At 37.1% G+C, this 17,144-nt stretch overlaps 1 protein-coding gene across 5 annotated transcripts in view; it reads left to right on the top strand.

The window, feature by feature from the left end:
* Window positions 1-7,315, top strand: part of LOC138318744 (HEAT repeat-containing protein 5B-like) — a 62,570-nt gene extending 55,255 nt beyond the window's left edge. For all 5 annotated transcript variants that reach the window (XM_069261403.1, XM_069261400.1, XM_069261402.1 and 2 more), the window contains 6 exons: window positions 83-195; window positions 437-745; window positions 898-1,122; window positions 1,416-1,567; window positions 1,922-2,135; window positions 2,580-7,315. In XM_069261403.1, coding sequence (XP_069117504.1) covers window positions 83-195; window positions 437-745; window positions 898-1,122; window positions 1,416-1,567; window positions 1,922-2,135; window positions 2,580-2,908 — 1,342 coding nt within the window. In that variant the 3' untranslated portion in view covers window positions 2,909-7,315. The remainder of the gene's footprint in view (window positions 1-82; window positions 196-436; window positions 746-897; window positions 1,123-1,415; window positions 1,568-1,921; window positions 2,136-2,579) is intronic.
* Window positions 7,316-17,144: the final 9,829 nt, after the last annotated feature.

The raw sequence follows: 17,144 nt of genomic DNA on the forward strand, positions 1-17,144 counted from the left end.
TCACGGACAGCACTTACCATGTATTTCTCTTCAAAGCACAAATATTTCCTTTTATGATTATATACATATTTTGGTTTGACAGAACATTGTTGACTAAGGACAGCATCAACACCCAACTACTAGCTATTGAGGTGGTGAAACAGGTTCTTGGTGCAGCTAGAGAAAACCTTGACAACGAAAAGATTAAACTCAAAGGTTTGTATAGAGGATCAGTGAATGGTTCAAATCTATTATCACCATCCTATTAACTCGATAAATTATTTTCTAGGCTATAAATTGTATTTAACAATCAGTCATTATTAACATCTTTGAAAAATAACTTCAAAACACCAGATATTTCAGATAGAGATATATTTTAACGGCCAGAACTGATTATTTATTTCTGAGTAAAGGTCCTCACATTGAAGCTCTACATTACAATATGTTTGTGTTACAGAGAAGGAGATTGAGACCCCAGTGAGTACTGCCAGCAGTACCGACTCTATGGACACTACAGACAGTACTCAAGTGTTTGGGGAGGGAGGAGACACCGGTGATATCGTCCCTGGCAAGTCTGTAGTATACGCCACCCTCGAGGTCTGTCTGTGTGCCATCTCTCGCCAAATCCCTGCCCTCAACCCTTCCACTCCTAGCACAGGTTTCCAGGTCCCCACAAGGCTAACCAAGATGTCTGACGAGTCTTGTCAGCTCATTGCCAACACGGTGCTCATCCTTACAGAACTGCCAAATCTCTGTTCACCTCAAGGTAGGGATACAACCTCTATTATTGCAAATGTTCCTTTCTCTTAAATTGTATTCACGAGATTCAATGGATTGAATGAAGCCCTCTTGTAAGGAATGCAAACTTTTGCCAGTTTTATTGTAATAATAAACAATCGACACACTTTCTGGTTACAGGGAGTGTTGCTATCTTGCCTACGGTCTTACATCTGGTGACTGGTGTACTAAGAGAGCTGTCTGCTAAGTCGTCCGAGCGGCGGTCACCTGTAGTGGTCAGTGCCTGTCTTAGCTCCCTGAAAACACTATGTTCATCACCGCTGACCATGGACGATGCTGTGTCGGACAGCTGGATACAGCTGCTGCAGAGTGCTCTAGCCACTGTTCTTCATTATGCAAAACCCTGTAAGTATAACTATGTTCTTAATGTCGAATGACACTTGGACTTCTTATAATGATTATAGTCATGCAAGATATCAACACAGGTTTAGGTATTTATAGATGGAAGCAATTTCTTTCATCAGTTCATTTACATGTTTCTTCACCTTTCGCTGTTATTAATTGTACAAGCTACACAAAATTTAACAACAAAGCTTCATATAGTTTCTTGTCAATGAACTGACCAAATTATTGGTGATTTATGAGCCTCGTACCAATTACAATACTACAATTCATCATGTGTATAATGTATCTGACAGCTGATGAGAAGCCTGGGATGGAAGATGTGACACTACTTGGGGCCATCACTGTGTTTATAGCATGTGCTCCTCACCAAGTTGCCAATATACCCTCTCTCAAGTCCCAGTGTGTACAGGTGTTCAAGGATACTTGGGATTCTGACAGTAATGAGGTAGGTATGAGAAAGTTACCTTGGTGATAAACAGTGACTTAGCATTTTGATGGGTCATATAAGGAAATAGTAACCATTATATTCTTTGCTTCTTACTGCTGTCTGTGTCATAGTAATAAAAGTGAATGTGTACCTCCACTTTTACACTAGGGTATCATGTGGAATTATTATAGCTATAAATACATGACCATAATCATATTGAGAAGACTCTCTAAATTGTAATTCTGTGTCAAAAAAAGAATGATTGAAATCACTATAAGATAGATTTGTGTTCACCATATTGAAACCAATTATGAGATATACAATATGTAGTCCAATTTATCTGTTGATTTCTGAACATTGATTTATTTACAGGTGAAACTGAAATGTGTTCAGATGTTTACATCAGTGATACAACACCTGGACCGAGACAGTGCCACGCCTTACATACGCAACGTCGCTTCTAAGATCCTGGAATATTTGTGTAGCGTTAGTGAAAACAAGTGCAACATAGACTCAGAAATAAACCTTATCAAAGGATCTGTACACATGGCCGTGTCCCTGGTGGCCATAGCTGAGGAATCTAGACGTAAGTACACCAACTAGCTAAAAGAGGATACATGTACATTATAATCATAATAACTTTATAAGTCACAGAATTTTACAACCACTTCCATGGTCTTAGAAACAGTGTAAATAATCGAACAGAAGTTACTGACAACGTGATATGGATTAGTGTTACATGTCTGGCATGGGTTGCCTCTTGTTATTATGTACTGGCTCCGATTTCTCTAAACAAACTTAAATCAAAAACTGACTTCAGTCATAAATTTTCATATAACTTACATAAAGAGAAAACTTAAGTTTTGACTTAAGTCTGCACTTTTGTTTAGAATAATCAAGGCCAGAACTGTGATCTTCATCTTTTTCTTTACTGATTAAAAAATGTTCAAGTGGTTCTTAGTCAAGTTATTAACGTTTATTTGTAAAATTGACTGAACTTTCATATATGATGCCCCTTTCAATATTTCAGGTTTGACTCTGTTATCCCTTCTGATGCCACTCCTTGTGTCATTTCTGATGGATGAAAAAACAGCAAACTCAATGTCTAAGTCTGCAAGGCTGCTACACGATGAAGCTCTTCAACGAATTACAACGATTGGTCCAAGGTACCCAGAGCAGTTCAGGACAATTATGAGTAGTCAGGCAGAACTCAAGTTAAAACTAGAGGCAGCTGTGAAACTCAACCAGGCCAGTGTGAGAGCAAAGCAGACATTAGAAAAGTCTGCAAAACTACCACAGGCTCAGCCTGCTAAACCTACCATAGCTCTAAAAACAAACTTCAGCAATTTCACTGGATGAAAAAGAGGCATTCGTTGCAAGGGTGCAACTACAAATTAAAACTTAATCTGTGATATTGTGAGAATGACTGCCCATATTAGGGAGGGTGACCTGTTACTGTTGGACTATTGATATATTTTATATAACTGTGTATAGCTCTATTGTATAGAGTATAGCGGGGCTACTCACAACTATTGTTGTTAATGTACAGTTTCTATGGGAAGCTCAACATTGTTCATATTATAATATTCTTATATTGTTAAAGTTATCAGAGATCAAAACTGTATTGTGTACAGATCTAGAATACCATGTATGCATTCATCAGTTGTACATACTGTCACATTCACATATCATACAGGACTCCCAGTACCATAGTGTCGTGTTATCTCTAATGTACACATCAATACTGATAGTATTTTTGAGAATTTTAATAGTCGTTGTAACTATCCATTCAGATGATTATTAAATGTTGAAGTATTGCCACATTTTAATTGTCAGATATTATATCCTTCGGGCGATTATAGTGTTACATTCATTCAGAATTATCGTTCATACCTTGTTATCTGACCTGTATATGAAATACCATAAGAATCAGAAAACATTATAGTGAAAGTTTCTTAGTTAACAATCGTGGATGATTTTCTAGTGCTAGCAATGAATGGATTTATTTGTATGTTGTTTTTATCAGAGAATACCAGTGTTTAAACTTAAACTTATTTTTTTGCAATATTCGCTTAACTGTCAAAGAAACAGGAAAGTTTCAGGGGAGGTGACTACTAATACCTCAGTGGGCTTTTACTTATTTGTCTGTAAAGTAGGTGTCTGACCACTTTGTCGTAAAATCTTTAATGCTAGATATATAATCTTTCATATTTTGAATTTTCATTTTCATGATTCATTACAGATTTGGATTTTGGCTTTTGTTATCAAATTTTGTTCACAATGAAATATGAGTGTAAGAAAAAGACTATTCCTGAGGCATTTATTGATGGCTAGAATTCGCTCAAATTAGTTATTTAGATTTTTCCGAATTTTTTAACTTCCATTTTTATGAAGGAATAACTCCTTATGCTCACTTATACAAAATTATGCAAGAGAAATTTTGAAGAAATCTACTAAAAAAATCTTCATGTAAAAAACAGTTATAGATGTTGCAAAATTAAAGTTGTTAGCAACTTCAATACATACACATGTATTTTATGCTTTCTTTGGGAACAAAAACAGCATAACGATTTTGGTATTGTACATATGCATAGTTGAGTGAAAGTACACGATTAAGGTTTTTGTGCTTAATTCAAGTTTTACGTTACAAACTATGATATAGTTTTCATTCCAGTTTTACTATGCAAAAAAAAACTTACAGGAAATATATTGGATTTACCGGAAGTTTATCAGAACACGGGACAATAATTTAGAAGAGAACCGTTATGTATATGTTATAATACTTGTCCTGGTTGTTAAAATGATTTATTTAAACATCTTTAGATTGTGAGTGTGGTGCAGTTATTACATGTTGTATTATTGTTTTTAATCCAGGAGAGTGCTGCAGTCACTTATTGTTTATGATTCAAGCCAAAGTTAGCCCGCACTGTTTTATATACCAAATAGATATTGTTTTGTGATCGCTCAGTGTTTTCCATACATCGCTCTGCATTCCATACATGTTTCTGTTGCTTGTTTTGTAAGTGTTGTGTGTAAGCTACTTCAGATCTGGTCCACATTCATTTCATTGTCAAGTGAACTCACCCATTCCCCCTTTTCATTTTTTTTTGTAATTTTTAGCAATGAATATTTACCTAGTAAGGCATTATATTTGGCATGTATTTTATACCACTCAAAGTGGGTAAACCTAGTATAATATTTTATTTTGTAAATTATAGTAGAGGTTTCAAAATATCTGAGCATAAATAAACCTATTTGTTTATTTATGATAAGATTTGTTTATTAACCACATAAGAACATTATGCCATAAAACACAACCAATACTGAGTTTGTAGTATTGGCCAGTATAACTATATTAACTGTAATTAACTTTCACATTTACATGTATTATGACAAATTCATTTGCATACAAAAGTCATTTTTCAAACAGAGGAGTTGTGCAATGATTTACTAAATGAAAATAATATATATTTAGAAGTATTTTTAGGTCATCTGACCCGAAGGGTCAGGATGACCTATAGTCATCATGCTTCGTCCGTCGTCGTGCGCCGTCCGCCGTGCGCCGTCCGCCGTCCGTAAACTTTTCACATTTCAATCTTCTTCTCAAGTTTGACCAGTGGGATTAAGCTGAAACTTACATGAAATGATCCTGACATGGTCCCGACAAAGTGTTGTTATTTTTCAGGTCGATCCGAAATCCAAGATGGCCGCCACAGCTGCCATCTTGAAAACACATATTGAACTTCTTCTCAAGTTCTACAAGTGCGATTTGGCTGAAACTTGCATAAAAATGATCCTGACATGGTCTCGACAAAGTGTTGTTATTTTTCGGGTAGATCCGAAATCCAAGATGGCCGCCACCAGCCGCCATCTTGAAAACACATTTTGAACTTCTTCTCAAGTTCTACAAGTGCGATTTGGCTGAAACTTGCATAAAAATGATCCTGACATGGTCCCGACAAAGTGTTGTTATTTTTCGGGTCGATCCGAAATCCAAGATGGCCGCCACAGCCGCCATCTTGAAAACACATTTTGAACTTCTTTTCAAGTTCTACCAGTGCGATTTGGCTGAAACTTGCATGAAATGATCCTGACATGGTCCCGACAAAGTGTTGTTATTTTTCGGGTCGATCCGAAATCCAAGATGGCTGCCACAGCCACCATCTTGAAAACACATTTTGAACTTCTTCTCAAGTTCTACCAGTGCGATTTGGCTGAAACTTGCATGAAATGATCCTGACATGGTCCTGACAAAGTGTTCTTATTTTTTGGGTCGATCCAAAATCCAAGATGGCTGCCACAGCCGCCATCTTGAAACAACATTTTGAACTTCTCAAGTGCTACCAGTGCGATTTGGCTGAAACTTGCATGAAATGATCCTGACATGGTCCCGACAAAGTGTTCTTATTTTTCGGGTTGATCTGAAATCCAAGATAGCCGCCACAGCTGCCATCTTGAAAACACATTTTGAACTTCTTCTCAAGTTCTACCGGTTCGATTTGGCTGAAACTTGCATGAAAGGAGCCTGACATGGTCCCAACAAAGTGTTGTTACATCTCTGGTTGATCCCCAATCGAAGATGGCAACCATGAGGCATGACACTATATCTAATTAATTTCCTATATGATTATTGCCAAGGTACTCAGATGACCGTTAAGGCCCATGGGCCTCTTGTTATGCATCTATCTGTATGTGAATTTATTAAATCTTCTTAATCAAGAGAGAAAAATGATTTTCCCTGTCAATGTATACTTGGCCTTCAAAGGTTATTTCATCTACTTAATATAAAAGTTTCCTTAGGCCATTCCAATTTTTATGCCAACTGAGAAAGGATTTACATGTCAGATGAGATTATATCGGTTTAAACTATTTTCTATTACCCATATGGTAATGCTTTTGACTATTTCTTTGAAGTATTAAACATTGCTATTCAATGTTAAAATTGTCATGATTTATTTTAAAGTAAAAATATACCATGCATTGAAAGCAATACCTTAATCAGCTTCTTTTTTTACATCTTTGATACAGTTATGAATGTTGAAAACAAGATGAAAACAGAAAAAACTCATATTTTAACATAAAAAAGTCCTAAGTATTATTTCATGAAATATACATAAAAGTCTAATAAAAATACTTTTAAAATATTCGCTCACTCTTTTCAATATACTTTTAAAATTTAAAAAAATTAGCTCGTTTGGAATGGCCTTATTTTTCTGAAACTAAATGTTAACAGCTGGTTTGTAATCTATAGATTTTTTTTTACTTCAAAATAATAGAAGATCATCAATTTCTAGTAATTATTCTGAAAGATTTAGTCAATTATTTTCCATATGTTAGGAATCCAATGGACTTAATATTTAACAAGATACATAAATGTTAGCATATAACAGAGAAAAAAATTCTGTATCAATGCAGGATGTTGATGCAAGTTCACCTACCAATGCTATAATTGTAGATAGTTTGGTAAAGTAGTAAAAGTCATGTGTATATTAGCAAATAAAAGTACTGTTTTACTTAACGGGTAGAAACATATTGCTCAAAGCAAATGTTTTGTAGGTAATTTTTTTTCTCATGTGTGTCAATAGAGGTAGAGATTGACATATGTTAGTACATTTGTCCAATAGAATTAACATGCTCCTGAGAGGTGTTTTAGGACCCCGTTTTGTTTTGTGCCGAGTGTAGCTTCCATTACAATATGTTAGCAGACAATTGTAATGATTCGCTGCTTAACCGTTACAGATGATCAATAAAATATCTACAACAAAATTTTTTATTGTATTCATTGTATTTATTAATTCTCCATCATACGTCTCAACTGACATTTTATCACTCAGCATGTCCAAATTTTGTGTTTGTGTTGAAGGAAACCCATTAGCCCATGAAGATGATTGGGTTATGATGCAGACAATGCTCCAGTATTCAGTTAAAAGCCCCACTCTCTTTGTGAAACGGTTTTTTATAGCTCACCTGGCCCGAAGGGCCGGTGAGCTTATGTCATGGGCGCGGCGTCCGTCGTCCGTCCGTCGTCCGTCCGTCCGTCCGTCCGTCCGTCAACATTTCCTTTAAATCGCTACTAGTCATAGAGTTCTGCATGGATTGTAACCAAATTTGGCCACAAACATCCTTGGGGGAGGGGGAACAGAACTTGTATAAATTTTGGCTCTGTCCCCCCCGGGGCAGGAGGGGCGGGGCCCAATAGGGGAAATAGAGGTAAATCCTATAAATCGCTACTTGTCCTAGAGTTCTGCATGGATTGTAACCAAAATTAGCCACAAACATCCTTGGGGGAAGGGGAACAGAACTTGTGTAAATTTTGACTCTGGTCCCCCGGGGGCAGGAGGGGCGGGGCCCAATAGGGGTAATAGAGGTAAATCCTTTAAATCGCTACTAGTCATAGAGTTTTGAATGGAATGTAACCAAATTTGGCCACAAACATCCTTGGGGGAGGGGGAACAGAACTTGTATAAATTTTGGCTCTGTCCCCCCCGGGGCAGGAGGGGCGGGGCCCAATAGGGGAAATAGAGGTAAATCCTATAAATCGCTACTTGTCCTAGAGTTCTGCATGGATTGTAACCAAATTTGACCACAAACATCCTTGGGGGAGGGAAAACAGAACTTGTATAAATTTTGGCTCTGGTCCCCCAGGGGCAGGAGGGGCGGGGCCCAATAGGGGTAATAGAGGTCAATCCTTTAAATTGCTACTTGTCCTAGAGTTCTGCTTGGATTGTAACCAAAATTAGCCACAAACATCCTTGGGGGAAGGGGAACAGAACTTGTGTAAATTTTGACTCTGGTCCCCCGGGGGCAGGAGGGGCGGGGCCCAATAGGGGTAATAGAGGTAAATCCTTTAAATCGCTACTAGTCATAGAGTTTTGAATGGAATGTAACCAAATTTGGCCACAAACATCCTTGGGGGAGGGGAACAGACCTTGTATAAATTTTGGCTCTGACCCCCTGGGGGCAGGAGGGGCGGGGCCAAATAGGGGAAATAGAGGTAAATCCTTTAAATCTCTACTTGTCCTAGAGCTCTACATGAATTGTAACCAAATTTTGGCCACAAACATCCTTGGGGGAAGGGGAACAGAACTTGTATAAATTTTGGCTCTGATCCCCCAGGGGCAGGAGGGGTGCGGCCTAATAGGGGAAATAGAGGGTTAACATCCATTAAAATTCGCTACTAGTCAAAGTAGTACAGAATGGAATGTAACACAAATTTTGGCCCACGCAACATACCTTATGGGTGGAATGGGAACATAACTCTTGTGTATATTATTTTGGGCTCTGTTCCGCCCAGCCGGTGCAGGAGGTGCGTGGCCCAGAAAGGTGTAAAGAGAGGTAACACCTTTAAAATCCGCAACTAGGTCCAAATAGTTTTGGTCATTGATTAGTAACCAAATTATGTGAAACGGTTTTTTAAGGTCACCTGAGACAAAGTCTCATAGTGACCTATTGTAATCGCCTTTTGTCTGTCGTCGTCCATCGTGCGACAATGAACCGCTGAAGCAATTTCAATGAAATTTTGCACTAACCTTCTACGGCATAAGGCCAATCAAAATTTTGAATTATAGGACCCCCACCCCCCAAGTTTCTCCCTGGAAAGGGGGTCAAGTTTGCTATAGTTTATATAGGAAAAACACATTTATGAATATTATTTGCTTAGTTTTCATAGGAAATAAGTCAAACTGGGTTAGAATTATTAGCCTGAGATAACATTTTAACATTTTATCAATATTGGTCCTGGTCAATGTCCAGGGGCCAGAATGGGTCTAAATGGCTAAAATTTCAAAAATCTTTTGAATTCACAGATTTGATTGAACCAGATACTCTTCATAGATTGAAAGGTTTTAAGGCTCCTTACAAGACTTGTGAATTTCATGGCCCTGGAATCTCAGATTTTCCCCTTGGGAGGGGGTCAAATTTACTAAAGTTTATAAAGGAAAAGCACATTTATGAACATTATTTGCTTAGTTTTCATAGGAAATGAGTCAAACTGGGTTAGAATTATAAGCCTGAGATAGCATTTTAACATCTTATCAATATGGTCCTAGCTAACCCCCAGGGGCCAGAGTGGCAGGGTCAAAATGGTTGAAATTTCAAAAATCTTTGTTCTGTAATCTTCATAGCTTATAAAGTTAAAATTACAAAATCACTGACTGACTTCAAGAGCCTGATGCAAACTGTGGTGACCGTTAAAGATGCTCCACTGCTGACAAATGGTATTTTTTCACTATTAAAAACAGGAGCAGACGATTTAGTGTTTTTCTTCAGTTACAAAAGTTACTTACTTTAGACCATTACCACCATTGAAAAGTTTGAGCTTCTAATTTTACTCAAGTTAAAAAAAAAAAAAATTAATTGCATCCTTAAAAAATTCTGTGCCACTTTATCCTATATGGAATGAAGTACGTTGCGCGTGCACCAAAGGCAAAGTAAATTATTTTATATTATATTTTGTGTTAATTATACATATATCAACACGATTAAACACCAATTATTGTTCAAATCATGAATATCATTTATGCTGTGTCAGCGATGGAGCATCTTTAAGACCCATGTGCCTCTTGTTATTTTTTAATGGGAATATAAAACAAAATTGATAATTTTGTAGAATCGCAAAAGTGATGAGCTTAAATTTAACATTACATTCATCATCACCTCTTTAAAGGTGAGACTGACCAACACAACCATCTACATTCAGAGACTGACACGCACAACCATAGACACCAGGAGACTAACTCATACGATCATAGACACTCAGATAGTAACCCACACAACCATCGACACTCAGACACTGACCCACACAACCATCGACACTCAGGCACTGACCCACACAACCATCGACACTCAGACACTGACCCACACAACCATCGACACTTAGACACTGACCCACACAACCATCAACACTCAGACACTGACCCACACAACCATCGACACTCAGATACTAACCCACACAACCATTGACACTTAGACACTGACCCACACAACCATCAACACTCAGCACTGACCAACACAACCATCGACACTTAGACACTGACCCACACAACCATCGACACTCAGACACTGACCCACACAACCATCATCACTCGGAGACTGACCCACACAATCATCGACACTCAGATACTAACCCACACAACCATCAACACTCAGACACTGACCCACACAATCATCGACACTCAGACACTGACCCACACAACCATCGACACTAGGACACTGACCAACACAACCATCGACACTTAGACACTGACCCACACAACCATTGACAGTCAGACACTGACCCACACAACCATCGACACTCGACACTGATCCACACAACCATCAACACCCGGAGACTGACCCTTACGATCATTGATACTCAGAGGCCGACCCATAGAACCATCGACACTTGGAGACTGACCCATACGAGCATAAACATTAAGAGACTGACCCACATAACCATCGTCACTCAGACACTGACCCACACAACCATCAACACTCGGAGACTGACCCTTACGATCATAGACACTCAGAGGCCAACCCACACAACCATTCATACTCGGATACTGACCCACGCAACCATCGCCTTTTCATTCCCTTTTCACCCTACTGACCCTACTTTTTCACACGATTGACGATACCACCATCTAAAAATGCTTCAAACCAGTCCAGGTAGCACATCATGCACATATCGGAGGAGATACTGCAGTTAATTGCGGGTACTTCCAAGATTTCTATCCAGGATAGTACACGTGGTTCTGAGTCCCACCTTGTACAGGCCCCCAGAATACTCAGTTTCACTGCTTTGGACTGTCTTGTTTCTTCTTCACTACTTCATGTCACCTGCTATACCAACTTTCGCCTCTCTGCGACATAACATTCTTTCAGAGAGTGATTTTAGAGGTTTATATGCCCTGCTTCCCTACTGCGGTTGTCTCCGCGATATCGTCGCAACCGGCTCACTGCTTCGTTGACTGCCTCGGATGCTGACCTCTTTCTGACAGTATGTACTTCTTCGCCAGCTACCTGCACCTTTTCATCATTTGCATCTTTCAAAGTTATGATGACCCTTGCCTTGTCCGTCTTGAATTCTTCAACTGATGAAAGGAGGCAAAATTAGAGGTTTGTCGTCCTGCTGAGAGACTTCCAACCACCTTCCAAGGGGCCTATTGGCGATATGCTCCATCTTCTCCGCCGTTGAAGTTGCGATTTCATACAGCATCAGGGGCCAGGCTAGGCGTGGCAAGAGACTGGTACATCCAGGCTTTGAATTTCCCTTGGAGACCTGCTATACCTATGATTCTCGTCCCTTTTTCGACCTGTTTTACTCTATCAAAGTTGCTTTGGTTACAGAGTGATTCATCAAACCACATCTCCAGGAATTTGATGGGGCTTCCGATTATTCTCGGTATCTCCTCCCTCTGGTTTACAAGTTGAAATGGTCTGATTACTCTTCGTGTGTTTGTAATCAGAGATCTTGACTTTCTGGGTTTGAAGGTCATTCTTGCACAGGATGTTTTTTCTCTATGACTGTGTCAGGACCTATCTTGCCTGAAGATGGGTGTCTGTCGTGATTGTTAATGGTCAGATCATCCAAAAAGCCTCTGATCGATGGCTTCTTGATGTTACTGCATGCCTTTAAGCCTCTCGCCTCCCTTTCTCCAGCTCTGATGACCATAATTATATCCGTTTACGAAAAAAATAACTGAGATATGGTACAACCTGTCACGATATCCGTCTCTGCAGCTTCTACCGGGATGTTTTACAATTAAAAAATGTAAATGTCTTGGTTATAAAGCGAAGATGTATTCCGCTGAAGTAACTTTGAATGCAACTTCTTAATCCAATCTTGTGAAGTGGTCTGGAATATTGTAATGTGCCAAAGCATCATATATAAGCATATGTAGGACGGTTCCATGTGTTCGCAAGCAAAGACGGAATATAAGTAACTTTGGAGATAAATATTGCTCTTTTGCCGTCTGGCGCAGTAATATTCAATTACCACGCGGTATTTAGGATGGCGTAGGGAAACACAAGACGACCCGCCTTATGATAGATGCTCCACCGCCGACAGAGCATAAATGATATTCATCATTTGAACAATTATTGGTGTTTAATTGTGTATATATATGTCTAATTAACACAAAAAAATAATATAAAATGATATATTTCTCCTTTGGTGCATGCGCAATCAGTACTTCATTCCATACAGGATATAGTGCCATGGAATTTTTCGGGATGCAATTAATTATATTTCATATTTTAACTTTAAAGGGCCACTACCTTTCCGGAACGGCTTTTAATTTTTAAAATGGGAAAGTAAAACGAGATCGATAATTTTGTAGAGTCGCAAAAGTTATTAACTTAACCGTTAATACTACGTTTATCATCACCTTCTGAACAATTTGATTGATATAAATAAAACGCTAATTTTCATAACGCGGGTCGTCTTATGTTTCCCGTCGTCATGCTAAATACCGGGCGGTAGTGGACTATCACTGCGCCAGACGGCAAAACAGCGGAATGTCTTTCCACTGTTATCATATATTACGCAGGAAATCTCGCATACGTTCGGTATTGTAACCTCAGCTTAGGCCATCGGATATATTTTCTTCTGTTATTAATGTTTTTAAGAAACATTTATGTTTTGCTCCGGAAAGGTAGTGGGCCTTTAAGTCAAATTAAATGCTCAAACTTTTCGGTGATGGTAACGGTGTAAAGTAAGTAACTTTGTAACTTAAGAAAAATACTTGAACGTCTGCTCCTGTTTTTGATAGTGAAAAAATACCATTTGTCAGCGGTGGAGCATCTTTAACATTTTATTTATTTTATTAAAATTTTCAGAAGATGATGATAAGTAGGCTATAGTATTAACAAAATTATCGATCTCGCTTTGCATTCCCATTTCAAAAATTAAAAGTCGTTTCGGAAAGGTAGTATGGGCCTTTAAATTCGATTTTCACGAGCTAATTTCAAGCAACGCCTTTACTAAAGATAGAATGTTAAAATAATGCCTGCTGTCCCACTGTGTGATCGTAAAAGGTGATTAAATTTGGAAAATTCATTCCGATGACCTAGATCGAAATATGGATACATGTACTTTATTTTAACCATTTCAAAGCTTTAAAGTGATGTACATTTTTTGTACATGTAAGCTGATAGTTCAGAGTAAGATTTTATAAATTTTTGCATCTTTAACGGGCATAAATGGTAATGCTGGCAAAATCCAAAAGGTTTTGAGCCGTTTGCATTCTTCATTAATTTTTCAACAGATTAAAATATTGTATTTATATACGAACCCAAAGTACGATAACTGATTATAATTTTTGGCGATTTTTTTTTCGTTTTAATTAAATACAAGAACCTCAAAAAGCATTTGGGCGTCTTTAACATACAATTTCAATTTTTACACGCCGTATAATATTAGCATTTCAAATGACCATGCATTAATCGTGTACACCAAACGTTGTAACATCCATGTACATGTACACATATATATATATATATATATATGTCAATATTTAGTGGTGTGCTACCTTTAAGAACTACTTTCCATATCTTTCCGCTTTTCCTTTTACGATATAGTTCTGCAATATATGTGTAATTATTTGCTAAAGGGTGTCATAAACAATCATTAAGTATCACAGGCATACAACATCATATTAAAACTTGTATTTTCAAATTAGTTAATGTCAAGAAAAAAGACAAATAGAATTAAGGTGACGGCGTAGCAACAGCGGAAGCGTGTAGCGTCGATATATGTGTGATCAGGCTACTGATAGTTCGACTACGCTAGGCACCGGCGAGTGAAGAAAAAAAGAGGTCAAAATGTCTGATCAAAACCAAAGAAAACTATCGGCACCAGCAGCACATGAACTGGGAATGGCAAGAGAATCTTGGTGTGCTGTTGAAATGAAGAAAGAACAAAGATGGTGTCGCAAAGAACGAAAACATCATCCCCAACAATTCACTAGCTCCGCGTTCGACGAACACCAACCGGGCTACGAACCAAGATGTAATTTCACAGTAAATAAACCAACACATCGTGAACGGAGGCATTATTCGGATCAGTGTAAGTCACATATTTGTAGCCTAGTAATTGACCTGCTTTATGTGTTTCTGATGAATAATACATAAACACGAACAACTAAATAGTTTATTCATTAGGCCCACATTTGTACATAACAGTTACACATGTACTGGGACCGTACCAGTAGTCGTAATTTTGGGAAAAAAATGTTTGTATCTCATGAAACACATTTTTTCCACATAAACAAAACAACGCCATCATGAAGTATTCGTTAGCATCTCCAGACATTCGTAAATCTGAATAGGTTCATGACATGTACACAATTACGACTAGCAAATGTTCCTTGCACGACTAGCTACTGGTTGGTTAGGTCCAAGTATTTAAAAAAATGTGTGAATCTCATGAAACACATGTTTTTTCCACAAAACAAAACACCGCCATCATGAGACATTCGTAAATCTGGACGTGCAGTAGAATATGTATATGTTCCATTACGACTACTGGTTGGGTCCCAGTAAGCAACTACTGTGGGTTTATGGCCAACTTTGCACATTTTATGTAAAAAAAAAAAAAAATGTACAATGTACTAACCAAGCACCATCAGTTGTGTACATTAGCTACACCATGGCAGTGGCGTCGCTAGCAGGAAATTAATGTGCACGCAGAGTGGAGACCGAGAGAATACCGTTGTTTGGGGGGTGAAAAATACGATTTAGAATGGCTGAGATGAGTTTTACTATGTGTTTTTATGATTAAAACAGATTTTAAAGTGTTCTTAACATGGTTATGTTGAGGAAAAAATAACACTGAAACGGATTAATTCATATTGCAGATTGAAAATTACCTATATTCAGAAATTTTAATTGTAAATGTCGCTATATCTGTCTTTGGTATTTTTCCTACTACACTGCGATTAAATGGTAGAGCAATCTTAATAAATTTGTAATGAAAAAATTGTTAAGAGTTGAAGTAGACAGTCAAAGTACATTTAAGTGGTGATATTCCATTGGATCATTTGTATAAATAAAAGGAAAGGCATAGGACCAAATGAAAATGTATTCTTGATTTGCACACTTATCTTATTGTGATAGCGAAGAAGACTTGCTATATATAGTCATACATCAAAGTTTAGTGTAACAACATCCTCCTGGTTTTTGTCAATCGAAAATGTCAATGACGATATCGACGTCTTTGGGCATGTTGGGGTGGATATGTAATAGAGCGTGGAAAAGGAACAGAAATATAATTTTCCGAAAAAAAGTAAAACTAAAAATAAAAAGTGATCTGGATAACAAATCTAATAATGTTGGTCTCGGTTTCTACGTGTTGTTCTGATTTAAAAAAAATTATATAATTCTTTTAATCTTTTTTTTATTTTTTTGAGAATCGATTGATGTGCACGCAGCTGCGTTTTTGCGTCAATGGTAGCTACGCCACTGCATGGTTTTGGGAAATTATTTTGCAGTGTTGTAGCATGGCTATTTACAATGTACATTTAATAACTTAAAATTTTCTCTGCATAATTGATGACACTATATGCTGCATTCCATTAATAGATGTAGTTATGATCTGACAATATTTATTTATAGATCAATACCTTTATCTGGATAAAACAAAAACTGTTACATGTAAAACACTTAAACATAATCCATTTCCTAATATTTTGTTATATATTTTCTAAAAGGACATACAATTATAAATTTAACAAAATTTATGATCTTTATTTATATGGCACATGTACATAATTAACCAGACAGAATAATAACAAATAACAATATTTATATATCAGTACATGTATAACATTTTATGTATAACATAAGTTTTGCTTGGCTTTGGTTATGGGGCTTTTTGTATAGTGTGTTTGTATTTTGATATATTACAGATACCTGCCAATTGAAGATTTGATTCAATTTATACAGACTGTTTCATGTTGATTCTGGCAGCAACCTGTGTGAAGACTGAAGTTTACAAAAAAGAGCAAAAACCCTCACAAACACCTTACCTAAATCATTGGACAACTTTTCGAGTGTAAAATTATGCAAAAAATAATAACAAGGATAAAATTCAAGTAAATAATTACTTATGAATGATTTCCTGGAAGTGTCATTTTCAAAACTAATACGAAAATGATAATGAGCACAACCTTGTTATATTCCAGTATCATGCTTGTGTGAATATGTAACCAGTATTACAATATCATGGATTTTATTGTTTTATTTTTCATTGTTGAAATAATGAATAATTATATTGAAGGAATCTATTTGTTATATGCAAGCTTGAAATCAGTATTACATTGTATATATAATATGTGTATACCATTTATCACAGAAGCTCACAGTATTATATTTTTTTATGTCTGCATTTTATGTAGGTTTAGTACTTTTTCAGTTAATTTTATCATAAATTTTATAAAGCACATTTACTTATATATATATTTAGTCAGCAGCTTTTCTATTGTTATCATCAACTACGTCTCAGTATTATCATTTTATTTGTGTTGTATGTATACCTATACCATAGTCAAATTTTCATTGTTAAAATCTTATCGAAGAATCTTTATTGAATTTTAACATTTGCTCAAGTGCAATGTGC

Source organism: Argopecten irradians, chromosome 3, assembly GCF_041381155.1.
Source record: "Argopecten irradians isolate NY chromosome 3, Ai_NY, whole genome shotgun sequence".
NCBI lineage: Eukaryota > Metazoa > Mollusca > Bivalvia > Pectinida > Pectinidae > Argopecten > Argopecten irradians.